The 15000-nt window shown below is 37.4% G+C and overlaps 1 protein-coding gene across 1 annotated transcript in view; it reads right to left on the bottom strand.

Annotated features, from left to right (window-relative positions):
* Window positions 1–15000, bottom strand: part of LOC136825012 (uncharacterized) — a 358497-nt gene that overhangs the window by 101888 nt on the left and 241609 nt on the right. The window contains exon 3 of the mRNA XM_067081045.1: window positions 13309–13393. Coding sequence (XP_066937146.1) covers window positions 13309–13393 — 85 coding nt within the window. The remainder of the gene's footprint in view (window positions 1–13308; window positions 13394–15000) is intronic.

The following is a 15000-nucleotide window of genomic DNA, read 5'->3' as shown; positions in this document are numbered from 1 at the left end:
TATATATATATATATATATATATATAACGCATTTTCTCACCCACAAAATTACCAACAACAGCTACAACTCCATTTCCTAAAGTTTGTTAATATCCAAGACTACACGTGCCCACTCACGCACACACACAAAGAATCATCCTCCCCTCGGCTCGAGTTTAAAAAAGGGAATGTTAAGAGTTTCGTATGTCATAATCAGCCTGCACGTTTGTGCCTTTCTGTGTGAGCTCATGCATGCAGATGCATATGTTAAACACCAGTTTCACTAAAATTCTTTTTTTTCTGTCACTGACGTTGGTAAGGAAGAAATATCCAAATCCATGCGAAGTTTACTTCTGAACTTAACTCATTAAAAAACGGCTTTAAATGTCATGGCATACTGATGAAATTCCGTGGATCTTTTGTACCGGTATTTGACAAAAACTGAAATTTTTCAAATGAATCATTGAATCAATGGGCAGTAATGAATCATTTATTTAGAAATATAAGAAAGAAAACGTAAGCACCTCAACTGTAGGTACAGCAGATTACGAAAGCGTCAACAGTGCTAAATCCAACTCTCTCTCTCTCTCTCTCTCTCTCTCTCTCTTTATGTCTGCTTTTTCAGCCTTTCTATAATCAGCACGGGCAAACGGCTGGAAGGATTTATTCGTTGGACTGAAACCGTAACTACACTTAATTCGCAAGACAAACGCTTCCAGCGTTGACGATTTTCATTAACTTCGTCGTTGAAAATTTCCAGGAATTTTTAGGAATAAAGTTTGCCTTTTCGAGTTAAAAATGAATTCCGTAGTACCATGTATTTATGCACACTTTACATTTTTAATATTTTCTATGTCTTGTCATTATCTGCTTTTAATGCATCATGAGTAACAGCCATTTTTACGAACAAAGAGAAAAAGTAAAATCACGTCAATTAAATACTTCGCAAAGACACAGTAACTTACAAACTTCATCAGAAAGTGATAAAAAGAGAATCCAGCATGACTGGACCGATTAGATTTATAGAAAGCTAAATGAAAAGGAACTTCCGTAAGTTTATGAGATGGTCACGAAATCGAGGAAGGTTGTCCAAAGACATATCCTCCTACAAACTACCATCCATCGCGGACTCGGTCTTCGATACCTAAAACCCAAAACTCTGTTGCAAAGCAATGATATTAGTTGGAAAGCTTTATATGTCCTTGAAAGCATTTCAGTTAGTCAAAACGTCTGTACATGGCGTTTTTAAATTCAGACAGGGTATTACTAGGAGTTTTCTGTGAAAACAACTTTGAACGAGCTGACAGCCACGAAAATCGCTTCTGGATAAAGAAATTCGACCATGAAAATCGTGGACACACAAATGGGAGGGTTCAATGTACCTCAGAGGTACACCTGCCGGCTGTGTGTGTGCAGGGCGAGGGAGGAGGCGCCCTGGTTTGGTCAAGATCTTAGAACCTTTGGTTTGGTAAGGTCGACGTGATTCAATTGTTAGGTCAGTATCTCCTGCCAAATTATGTAATGCAATGGCTACGTTTACTTTTCTCTTGCATTTCTACTGTAAATAAAAACTGCCTTTACTCTGAATTTGATTAATTGAAATAATAATATAAACTTACCAGGATATTGTCGGATAAATGTAATTTAACTATTTCAAAGGGATTTCACAAAACTAACAGATACTATAAACATGACTTTTTTTTTTTACTCAGAACTGAAAAAAACACGGGAGAGACGGCAGGCGTCAGAAACCATAAGCCGCCCTAGAAATGAGTATATGTCTAGTTTTCAAAAAGGCAAATATGTCCTTCGGTATGTCACTGATCAAGCATCTGTAGGTTGGAATTAACAATTTATGAACGCAAGTAGTTTTTATATAACTATTTCCATGTGGCAGTTTCAAGTTGTACCTGTTGTTGTATTCATATCTACATAAAAAATCATGAAAAAGAATCACGCAAAAGGGGCAGTATCAAAGCAACAGCACACAAGTATGCAAATGAGTATATAACAGGTGTATTCTCTAGGCCTTGTTTTTGGCCTTCCGATCGACCGATCGGAAGGCCAAAATGGGTGAAACTGAGCATCATGGGTAGGTAACTGGCAGGGAAATTCAGACGCAGTCGGCGCACAGGCACCAAAATCGCAACACCCTTGCCTGATGAATGAAAGTCTTCCGCCTGGAACCTCTCTACACGAGAAAACATATATATATATATATATATATATATATATATATATATATATATATATATATATATATATATATATATATATATATATATATATATATATATATATATATATATATATATATATATATATATATATATATATATATATATATATATAATTTTAGGGGCTTTTTCTCTTATAAAATTTTCGTTAAAAGCAACTGTTTTAGTGGCATCAGTAAGTTTGTTACAGGAATCTTCATTCCGTCGGAGTTTTTTCAGATTCTCATGCGTCAATTTCTCGTGAAAAATACTCAGACTTCCTTCCCCATTTACTGGTTCATGCCGCGACAGCCGTTTCGCCAAACTGTGGCATTATCGATGACTACTAACTTTTAATCTGGCCTTTCGACCTATTTATACCATCGTGTGGGGAAAATGACCTTGAGGCCTGGGTACTGATTGGTTAAGAGCGTTATTTTGAGTACAAGGAGCATGTATGACAATAAAAGTAAAACTGTAAACATGTGTTTAAATGAATATTCAACAAACAATACCACGTGCTTAGTGTTTCCTTAAATTTGTGTTTATAATTAAGTAAAATCTTACATGTTAGTTTGCAAATACAAAAACTAAGGTACAAAATAAATAAAATTTTATGTATATATATATATATATATATATATATATATATATATATATATATATATATATATATATATATATATATATATATATATATATATCGAAACTAAAGGCGCTCATCTTACTTATGTATAACTTTCCCATCCCTATACTTCCACAATGAGTCTTAGTCTTTACAAGCATTTACTCATGAGATTTAAAAAGCTTTTCTTTTTCATATTGAACATTACCAGTTACAATCTACAAATACCTTTTATACAATCGTAAAGGGATTAAAAGAGCAAGAGTTACTTTGATTACACAAAGAAGGCAAAAATGCCTAGCTGTACTTTCAGAAAATGGCAAATACTGTGACCACCGAACGACCCAAAACTCCACTCCACTATATCAGAGGTAATTAATTCACTCTGTTCACTTTTGGTATGAATTCTGCACTTGTTTCTCTCCAGCATCTGTTGTTGTTCTTTTCGTTAAGAACTTACGTCTGATCGAACTGAACGTCTCATTGTTTCTCAACTAAGTTAAGATATACACATTTTATACTGTTACAAAGAAAACAACGTTTAAAAATGCACAGACTAAGCAAATTCCTTTTTATCAAGCCCTTTATACTTTTTACGGACGTGCAGTTTGTACCAGGGGCTGGTATGCAAAAATTTTCTGAACGACATCCGGCTTGTCTAGAGTGTGAGATTCAAGTTGCCTTGTCGCCCTGTCCAAGAACTGCGTTGTCCAGCTGGAGTCATGAAGTGGTGTTGCTGGTGCGGCTGGTAATATCAAACCGTAGATTTCTCCGGTTCAATAACGTTTCCTAGACTGTGGTTATGGTACAATAAGACGTAGGCGCTTTTCGGTCAGTAGCCATAATGGAGAGACGTATTCGACAGAAAGGCTGCATTCACATGTCAAATGTGAATACAAACATATACACACACAGTTGGGTTGTAGATTAACTGCTGAAACTGATCTACTTCATGCCATTCTCTTTTCTCTAGTAACTACCGAATATTTCGAAAAACGACGCAAATACAACCGAGTTTGCTCATCCAGTTTTGACTCTGGACTCAAGTAACTAGTATCAAAGTAATGACCACGAGTTGGACTCCCACCATTCTTCACCCGAAGGTCTTCATGCCATACCCACAATCATCCAATTTCCTCTTATTTCTTCTCTTCCTTTCCTGGGTCCCTTATTCACCCTTTCCTCCCACAAAAAAGCTACATCCTCGTCTCTTCTGTCGTTCTCGGACTTTCTGCGGTCAAGAACGTCCGAATACCCCTAAAACCCCTTCCTGAGGTGAAAATCCCAAAGAAAATAAGAAGTTCGATGGAAACTTGGCGAGTTTTATGGCTGGGAAAAAGTTTGTTTCCAAGCTATTTAGAGTGACCAGTGAACGACGCTATTTGGGATAGACAAAAGGATGGGTGGTGAGGCCAGGATAGGCCGTCCAGGTGCGGGTGAGGAGGAGGAGGAGAAGGAGGAGGAGGGGGAGGAGGAGGAGGAGGTGACTCTTCTACGAGAGTGGGGAAGGGAGATGGCAAGTAGGTGGAGAGCAACAGGGCTGGCAACGGATTGAGTAAGGTCAGGATGAAATGACTGTAGTTAGGGCAGAGGGGAAGACATAAGGGAGATAGGAGAACAAAGGCATGGGAGGGGCCAGAGGACGTGGACGCATAAAGGATGAATGGGGCAGACGAGGTAGAGGAGATCAATGAAGGGTAGAAGACTGGAGTAATGAGGGATTCTACAGAATCGACCAGAGGGAAACGATTCGGTTGGGAAACGAAGACAAAATATCGCCCCAAAAGTCATCCAGAGGCATATGGGACAAATCTGTTGAGAAAACTTACGCACGAGATGATCTTTTGGAACAAATAAAACTTAATACCGAAACAAAATGAAAAATAGAAAATGAGATGAAAGGGAAAAGCAATCAGAGTTAATAATCAAAGGGTAAGCAGACAATTTTTCAGAGCACACACACACAAACAAATCCTTAGTAAACCAATCGTGAGAGGGGTCAGTGGCGCTAAATACTGGATATTTTATCTGACCAAGAAAACAGAGTGTGAAATTCCATAAACAGCATCAGACAAGATTCATAAAATTTAGGCTCCTATATATATATATATATATATATATATATATATATATATATATATATATATATATATATATATATATATATCACACACACACACACACACACACACACACACACATATATATATATATATATATATATATATATATATATATATATATATAAGTCTTTGGACAACAGTGAGAACTATGTGATGACCTGTCAGTGGTGTTTCGATGCAGGTGCATTTGTGCTGACATTGGAATTTGCTCAGTTGGATCAGAGAACTATTTGATCATGGTCCGAGCACAAGAAAACAGCATGATAGAACATTGAACCGATGTGCCGGAAGTGCCCAAGTTCCAGTGGGGTATGTGCGTGTGTGTGCGATCTCCCATGGTATATTATCCGGGGGATAGACGGTTGCAAGTGAATTGCAGTAAGAGATTTGGGTCTATTTGGTTAGTGGTAGTGTGATAAGATCGCCACTATGAAGATACATTATTCACAGCCATAGTACAGTAAGTAAAATCACACAGTGATATTTATATCTTTTCCAGACTTTAGAAGAAAAGCCCCAGTTAGGAAGCAGTGTAACTGAACGATGTCTACATAATGTATTTTCCCATTTTATGCTCCATTAGACATTTTGCTGTTTAAACATGTATGCATGTACATTAATTTCAGGTTTTAATATAATGATATTATTCTTCCAACAGGAATCGAACATTGTCCTGGGAGGACGAATATTGGAAGTGGTGATTTTACTCTTACATACGATATGACTTTTATTGTGGTCTTTACAACCTTATTACTTTGCTTGGTGACCAGGGTGTTATTCACTAGTACTGCTTGGCATAGAATAATGACTATGCTTGTTTGTGAAACAGTATTTCCTCTAGTTATGTCTTCCATTGATAGGGGGTGTGAATCACTCCATTTCATGACAGTAGCTTTTGCTTAGTCACTTTCATTAAATCTGTCAATAAAGTCTAGTTTTGTATATCAGTGTCTCATTTCAGTATGGCTTTGTGTAAGGATAGGTTTAGTGAGAGAAGTTTGGCAAAGGAGAAGGGATCTGCTGACCCAAGGAAGAGCCACAGCTACCACAGATATCTTCAAGAAGAAAGATGATTGATTCTGTTCTTAAAACAGACACACCAATAAAAGATGGCCCTTCAGAACCCAGTGCTATCAACAGTGGTGGCAGCGGTGTTAGACATAGATAGATAAATAGATAGTTAGGGTTACGCTTCCAAAGAGACATATTTTAGTAATTCTAGCATTGGCCTCTCAGAATAGGATTTTGTTGGGTTCAGCGATTCAGCGTAGGAAGCTGATATTGTGAGGCATGCTTGGGTCAGTCTTTTTCTCAGGTGCAAAGTCTCTGTGTGTTTAATAAGGCATCTCGGGGCGCAAGGTGTTAATATGGGGATTTATGGGCGTTAATTCATGTTGGGGAGTGTTTAGGCATATGTAAGATATATAGTGTAGAGTAACTGTGGTATCTTGACTGCTTGTGTGTTTTAAAACAGGCGAAGATATGCGAGGAGAGTGTGTTCTTTTTCTCCGTCTCTCTCTTCCTCTGTCGTTGGTAAGAGAATTCATTCAGCGTTAAGCAGAGGCGTAAGTAAGTGTTATAATTTTTTTTATTGTTATTTCAATGTCAAAGTGGACTTTTCATTACACTAATATTGGGGCGGTGGCTGTAGTGATGGCATTGCCTAAGTGACATGTCAGTGACGTCATTAGTTCGGGCGGAGCGTCTTGCCTTCTCTGCCACATCCTTTATGCAGCGCACTTGCACTGTGGTCGTGTGTCATATCTTCTGTTTTTTTAAATATATAGCAATCGGCAATTTGCATTGGCGTTTAGGGTTTAATAAAGGGAGTATTTCATTACTGTATTATCTCTGGGGACTTTGATAATTGGGTAGGAATTTGTTTGACATTTGTTAAATTACTGTGTGTAAACATTTCTTATGCAAGTGTGTATACATTTCTTAGTTTTTTAAACTACTTTTTTTATTTTTATAATTACACACGTACGTGTGGTATTTTGGGTGCATACGTGCGTGTATGTAAAGTGGGTGCTGTTGCTATAAGCTTGTTCAACAATCTAGTTCTTTGCCAACAGGAGAGGCGAGCTTGCCTCCTTGGGGTTCGCACTAAGCATTTTTTCTGTAGGCTTCAGCAGGCCTTGGATGGGGTGATAGAGGGAGTGAGGTGTTGCTCTGAGGGGGTGAGGGACGAATTCTTCCCTCTCTCTCTCTCTCTCTCTCTCGCGTCCGTCTGCTCGAGTTTCATTTTCTATACATGAGAGTGGATTCCCATTCTCTTTACTTGGGGGAGACTGAGGTTTTTTTTTGTTGTGTGCCCTTGAAAATGCGAAGTGGGTTCTGACCTACTAAGCAATCAGCTGTGCGTTCAGCCAGCATTTTTTTTCACATGAGACTTTGGATTTAATTGCGGGGGTTAGTTAATTTTGAATTTAATTTTGGGTTTAATTAATTGTGAATTTGATTGCAGGTTTAATTAATGTTGGATTTAATGGTGGGTTTAATTAACTTTGGATTTAATGGTGGGTTGGATTAGTACCTTCTTTTGAGTTTTGGGAATTAATTGTTAAGAGTAAAGGGAATTAACATTCTCGGTTTCATGTTGTATGAGAATTCTTTCAGGGGAAATTTTTCGTGTTTTTCTGTAAAGGGTGTCCTTTCGCAGGACTTGTGAATGTTTTGCATTTGTGATCAGCCAAGAATAAGTTGACGGATTTATTTACGGAGAAAAATCTGCAAAAATGAGGAGAGGAAATAGTGATCAGAGATTCCTTAGGTCTGCACATGATTGTGTAGGATGCGGAGATTCAGTCCGCGGTCTGAGGAATTTTGTTGAAATTCGGAATAGCCAAAGGTCAATGGTTGGCTTGAGTTCTCAGATCCCACGGGTTCGTTGCTTTACTTGTAATATACAGGGACATAGTAAGAGATTTTGCCGTGTTAAATATTAAGGCGGTTATAAGAGTTATGGTCATCCTTGGCGGTCTTGCCCGTCTCGGAGACAGTATAATGGTAGGTCTGCATTTCAGAATTTTGGTAGCTCAGATGAGGAAGTTCCTCACGAATTTTTTGAGAGGATCTTGTGATCGGCAGACATTGTCTAAAGACCGATCAGTTGTAAAGGAAGACTGGATGGGTGTTTCTTGGGATATAGGATTTCTGAGGGAACCCTCAGGGTCGAAGCCAGTCGTTATTGGATCTGTACATGGTATAAATGTAAGAGTTTTTATAGACACAGGCGCCTCTATTAATCTGATGAATTATGAGTTGTTCAGATCGATGTTTCCCGATCGATCTTTGAGACCAGCTAGGAAAAGTGCATGCGATGTTCAAGTAAATAGGTTACAGATTTTGGGATACGTAAATGTAGATTTATCTCTCGGGGGTAGATCTTTGACAGAACCATTTTTGGTTATAAGGAGGGGTGCTTTGGGGAATACGTTGTTACTGGGTCATCCAGCATGTCGGAGACGAAAGATCTCGGTTCATACAGGGGTATGTGGTATGACTATGGGAGTGCCTGGGGTTTTTGTGCCGTATGAGGGGACAGATGTGAGTGTGGTGGATGATGATGGATCGGGTGTACATAAGGATCTGCGGGTGGATAATGAACATGTGTTGGGGGATGAGAAGTGTTATTATAAGGGGGTTTTGACGGATGATGTGGTGCTTGGTCCTGGTATGGTTGCTATGGTGAAAGTTCGAGTGAAAGGAGTGCATAAATCCGGACAGATGTGTGTGGATGAATGTAGCGAGAAGCTGAAGGGGGTATTGTGTACGGGTTCTATAAATAATGTGTCAAGTTCAGGGGACACTTGGGTGGAATTGCTAAACTGCAATGATTCAGTTCGCAATTACCAGAAGGGTACTTATGCAATCGACTTTATTGAATGGGTCGATGAAGATAATTCAGTGGCTTTTGTCGGGGATTTTTGTAGTTTTCAGAAGCAGATTTACAGGCTAGGAGGCAAGTTTTTAGGGATCAGTTTTTTAACTGGGGAGGACGTTGGTCCGTAGAGTTATATAAATCTTTAATTGTTCGAGTTCAGTTTTTTACTCTTATGTGTTGCAATACTTAGTTAAAGTTATGTGCAAAATATCGCAGAGTTTCATAGATATATGAATTTCTTTTTTTTTTTTTTTTTTTTTTTTGGGGGATCGCATCTGTGGTTAGGGACTTCACTGTTTGCATTCACATGACTTTGTGAGTCGTGACACGGGCTAATTTCGTAGTGAAGTTAGGCCCGTGTGTTTTTATGTAAGAATATTATGATGTGTAGTAGTCGTCTGACGCAGTATCTTGGAATACAGAGTTACAGAATAAAGTTTTGTTACTTAGGATTTTTTGTTGGGGGGGGGGGTACTTAGTGTATCGGACGGAATTTGTCTGATCTGTTACAGGTTTGGGTAAATCAGTGGGGTTTAGGATAGGATTAGGAAGACTTTAATATGGCTTCCAAATTTGGGTATTTGGATTTTTCAGTTCTCTTTTAAAATTAAGAGGGCTATGCCATTGGTAATTGTAGTTGTTATGACCATAGGAGCGATTACCAGTATGTCAATTGCTATTTTACTGAGAATTGAGTAGGTTTTGACAATATTTGCTAACCAGGGTAAAATTTTGATGACTTTACGAAATATTTTACCTCTCAGATGGTTAGAATTGCCTTTAATGAATTCAGTATATTGGTAGGGTTCTTAGGTAATTTTTACTGGGAAGAATTTATATGGATAATATCTTAGAGTTAGTGTACCTGATAGTGGGTTGATTGTGGAAATTCCAGTTAGCAACTTGGAATTGTTTCACATTTTTATCATATGACCTTTGCCCTAGTAGTTTTAACAGCTCAGTAATAATATGGCACAGTGAGCAGACTAGTTACCTTTTTGAGTTGACTGGCGATATGACTGCCTTACATGAGACACCACTTCCTCGCAGCAGAGCTGTACGGAATGTCTTCTATGAGCCTCAACTTATACGAGTTAGATATGGGGGCTGTCTATGGTATGCCTTAAGGTTTTTATGCCTGCGGTTTTATGAGAAGATCCAGGGTTTTGGAGAGATGCCGGGCAGGACGTCTACAAATTGCCGTCATTGCTGGGAGACATCTGTTTGGCGCAAAGGATTCATGGATGCCGCATTCAACATGGGCTTGTTCAGTTGCAAGCCATTCAGCATAGTTGAATCACCAGGAATTCAAGATGTGAGGAGAAGCATGGACTTGTACAATTGCAATCCGTCCAAAAGATTTAGTCCATCAAGAATGCAAGATTTCAAGTGTTGCATTCCATAAATGAACTGTTATTGGAATAATATCTGTGTTACGAGACATAATTTTCGTATCTAGTGCTTGTGTTTTGCTGTGATTTTGGAGTTGGCCCTTACTGAACTTTCGATTGGACAGTTATCGTATCTGGGCGAGGACGTCCAGAAAGTAGGCGGTCAAAACTCCTAATAAGGCGGTCAAAACTCCTAATAAGCCTTTGGACAACAGTGAGAACTGTGATGACCTGTCAGTGGTGTTTCGATGCAGGTGCATTTGTGCTGACATTGGAATTTGCTCAGTCGGATGCAGAGAACTATTTGATGATGGTCCGAGCACATGAAAACAGCATGATAGAACACTGAATCGATGTGCCGGAAGTGCCCAGGTTCCAGTGGGGTATGTGCGTGTGTGTGTGTCCGATCTCCCATGGTATATTATCCGGGGGATAGAAGCTTGCAAGTGAATTGCAGTAAGAGATCTGGGTCTATTTGGTTAGTGGTAGTGTGATAAGATCGCCACTATGAAGATACATTATTTACGGCCATAGTAAAGTAAGTAAAATCGCACATTGACATTTATATCTTTTCCAGACTTTAGAAGGAAAACCCCCGGTTGGGAAGCAGTGAAACTGAACGATGTCTACATAATGTATTTTCCCATTTTATGCTCCATTAGACATTTTGCTGTTGAAACATGTATGTATGTACATTCATTTCAGGTTTTAATATAATGATATTTTTCTTCCAACAGGAATCGAACATCGTCCTGGGAGGACGAATATTTGGAAGTGGTGTTTTTACTCTTACATATGATATGACTTTTATTGTGGTCTTTACAACCTTATTACTTTGCTTGATGACCAGGGTGTTATTCACTAGTATTGCTCGGCATAGAATAATGATTTGCTTGTTTGTGAAACAGTATTTCCTCTAGTTATGTTTTCCATTGATAGGGGATGTGAATCACTCCATTTCATGGCAGTAGCTTTTGCTGTCACTTTCGTTAAATCTGTCAATAAAGTCTAGTTTTGTATATCAGTGTCTCATTTCAGTGGGCCTTTTTGCAAGGATAGGTTTAGTGAGAGAAGTTTGACAAAGGAGAAGAGATCTGCTGACCCAAGGAAGAGCCACGGGTACCACAGACATCTTAAAGAAGTAAGACGATTGATTCTGTTCTTAAAACAGACACACCAATAAAAGATGGCCCTTCAGTACCAGGGCTATCAACATTATATATATATATATATATATATATATATATATATATATATATATATATATATATATATATATATATATATACATACATATACACTGTATATATATACATACATGAAGCTACAAATGTCTTAATATCAATTCACGCTACTTCAGGAATATCCCGATGGGAATTATCACCGAAGGGGAACTTTTAAAGTGATAAATGGATCGGAACCGCCAGGGATCGAGACCCGGCGGTTCCGATCTATTTATCACTTTAAAATTTCCCCTTCGGTGATAATTTCAACGGGGATACTCTCGAAGTAGCGTGAATTGGATATTAAGCGACATTTGTAGCTTCATGAATGAATATAAATCACGGTGTGATAAAAATTTCATATATATATATATATATATATATATATATATATATATATATATATATATATATATATATGTATGTATGTATGTATGTATGTATGTATGTATGTATGTATGTATGTATACAACTATACATAGAACTTGAACTGCTGTTTACAGCATAACAAATGAAAGGATGAAAGGATGCACTTATGCACAAAAATCAATCTACTCAACACACATATGTCAAGACTGATTGCCAAAAGTTACGTCGCACGTTATATGCCTTTTCTTGTTTCTATAAACCGCCATTTATATAAGAAAAAAAATCTCGAAAGCAAGAGAAACTCGTTCATTTTACAGGTGCCAGAGGCTGGAGCTACATACCGTTACTATTTAGGTGGCCAAACAGTCCAGGCTTTACAACGTAAGTCAATGCAAGCATTAGGATGGCTACCGTTGGTCTTCGCATAATATGAATAGTATAAATTTCATCATACTTTACCAGTCTACCTTTTCTTTTTCCTCTTTTTGCATATATTATTGAAAAATGGGATGACCCACCTTGATCCATAACAGCCAAACTTTTCTATTCTGTTCTCAGAATTATATTCTATTTCTATCGTATTCTTTTCCATCAGGGTCTTCGTGCACGTTCCAAACACAAGTGACTTTCAGCCATTCTCTTTTTCCAGTTGGTGCTTTCCTTTGACAAACTTCAGTCACGAGTTCCATTCTCTTTTGTCTGACTGAGCTCCAATGACCAATCACTGTGATTCTCTGCTATCCTGAAAAATCTTCAACTGCCGTCTTCTTTAAAAAACCTACCGTTCACCTATGGCAGTGTATACTTTCTTTTACTAAATCTCCAACCCTTCCTACACCGTCCTTTTCTAGTCCTTCCTTCGTTTATGATATGACCGTCACCTGGACCAGTAAATCCTAGCGCTGCTTTGACAACTGTTAATCATAATCGATACTTTTAATTTACTTTTAATTACTTGTCAATCCCTCTTCTTGCTGAGGTCTTCAACCATTGAACAGACTTTCTTAATTACTCATTATTGACAAATACATATGTGATTAGTGCACTTGTATATTCAGAAAGGTATAACTGACAGCGGCATTGCATTGAAAATCCTGGAATAAGTCTCAAAAGGTTTACAGGATGATTTATTACATTGCACAGTTACATCGTCTTCAAAAATACTCTTCAGTTAAAAAAATAATTGGCCCAATTTTGTTGAATCAGGTAAACTTCCGCTTTCACTTTCTTCATAAAAATATCAGTTGAATATACCTAATGCAAGGAGCACTCAGCACAATATAACGTCATAATAACTTTTCAAAAACACATACAAAAATTCCCCCCTCAATATTCGATAATGAATTTACGCATGAGACAACATGCCATTTTGTTACATCTCTGTGCAAGAAGACACACTGACACAAAGGAACTACCTAGTTGAAAAGACTTTGTACAGGAACGCACGTTCGCTCAAGCGAACGGCAACTTCAAACGAGAGCAGACCTCCTACTTACAGGGCACAAATCCACGACTGATCGTAGTCGAAGCTTCCATTTTCCGAGCTGGCTGTGCCCTGGATCGTCCGCGCTAACAGGTGCACTGAAAAAAAAAAACCAACGAAAAATTAAGATTATTTCAACGGTGACAAACAGTGCTGATAGGGACATATGAGAAGTTGAATGAATAGATAAAAATAATGCATTTAAAAAATATCTGAAGTGGAACTATCAACAATAAAAGTAATACATTTCGAAAAAGGAAATATTTGATTTGCATAAAAGCGAAGCCGTCGACGATGTCGTTAGATAGCCTGGTACAGTTTAATGGTTATACATACAGGTATTCGGTACACACATACATACACATGCACACACACACATACATACATATATATATATATATATATATATATATATATATATATATATATATATATATATATATATATATATATATATATATATATATATATATATATATATATATATATATATATATATATATATATATATATATATATATATATATATATATATATATATATATATATATATATATATATATATATATATATATATATATATATATATGATCCACGAAAAGCTGTGCGTATGCATAAATCCTACATTCTCAGATTAAAAGTTCAAGAAGTGCGTAAAATAAAAAGCTCCTAGAAGCCATTCGATAAAAATGGAGTGTGAGAGATAATATATACAAAATTATTCTACATAGTATTGAAATCTGTTTTGCAATCAACCACAATACTGTTTAGTCAGCGGCAGAGACAAAGTTTCCAAATTAAAAATAAAAAAATGAAGAAATAATTGTTGTTAAGCAGTTCGTTGTACTTGATGATCAAGCAGCTTTGAGGGAAGAACTCACAGAATGAAGATCAAATGTTTACTGAAACATAAACTATATCTAAGCACATAATACAGACTCACCACGGGACTGAACCCCAATCTTTCGAGTGAGAGTCCAGGGCATTAGCAATTCGGACGCAAAGGTCATAAAAGGAGTTGGAACTTAAGTACTACGCACCTGTGGTTTTTCCCGGGCAGGCGACTAGGGCCCAACATATCAGCGAATTTTACCCAACTCCTCGACCCATAGCGCTCGAATTGCTAACATTTCATTCGACTTACCCTTTCACTGTGAGATATGATGGAAATGAATACTCTCGCTCGAAAGACCGGGGTTCGGTTCCGTGGTGAGTCAGAAATATATTATATATATGCTGCATTACATATATATATATATATATATATATATATATATATATATATATATATATATATATATATGCTACATTTTGATAGGTATATAATACAATAAAAGGGATGAAATAACTATACACAAAATGCTATTTACAAAACAGAGATTATTTATTTGAATCACCGTTTCAACTACTAACGCCAAACACAAAAACCTTGTTTGAGCGTTCGAAGCACTCCAAGGTTTTTCTTTTTTATACACGCAGACCATCGGGACGATAAACAAACCGCCCCTACGGAGTTCATTTCTCTGGAATGAAAATCGTTAAATGTGACAGAGAAAAGGTAGAAAAGGTAACTATTGAAATTTTGGCCAAACATGTGCCTGCTCACATGAAAATCTGTGGGCATCTCTGAAAGCAAACAGCCGGAAGGTGTACATCTATCTTAGGAACCGAAGAGCACAAATACTGTAGGTACACAATTGAAATG

The sequence above is a fragment of the Macrobrachium rosenbergii genome, chromosome 36 (genome assembly GCF_040412425.1).
Source record: "Macrobrachium rosenbergii isolate ZJJX-2024 chromosome 36, ASM4041242v1, whole genome shotgun sequence".
NCBI classification, from domain to species: domain Eukaryota; kingdom Metazoa; phylum Arthropoda; class Malacostraca; order Decapoda; family Palaemonidae; genus Macrobrachium; species Macrobrachium rosenbergii.
This window is presented reverse-complemented; position numbering and strand designations above follow the sequence as displayed.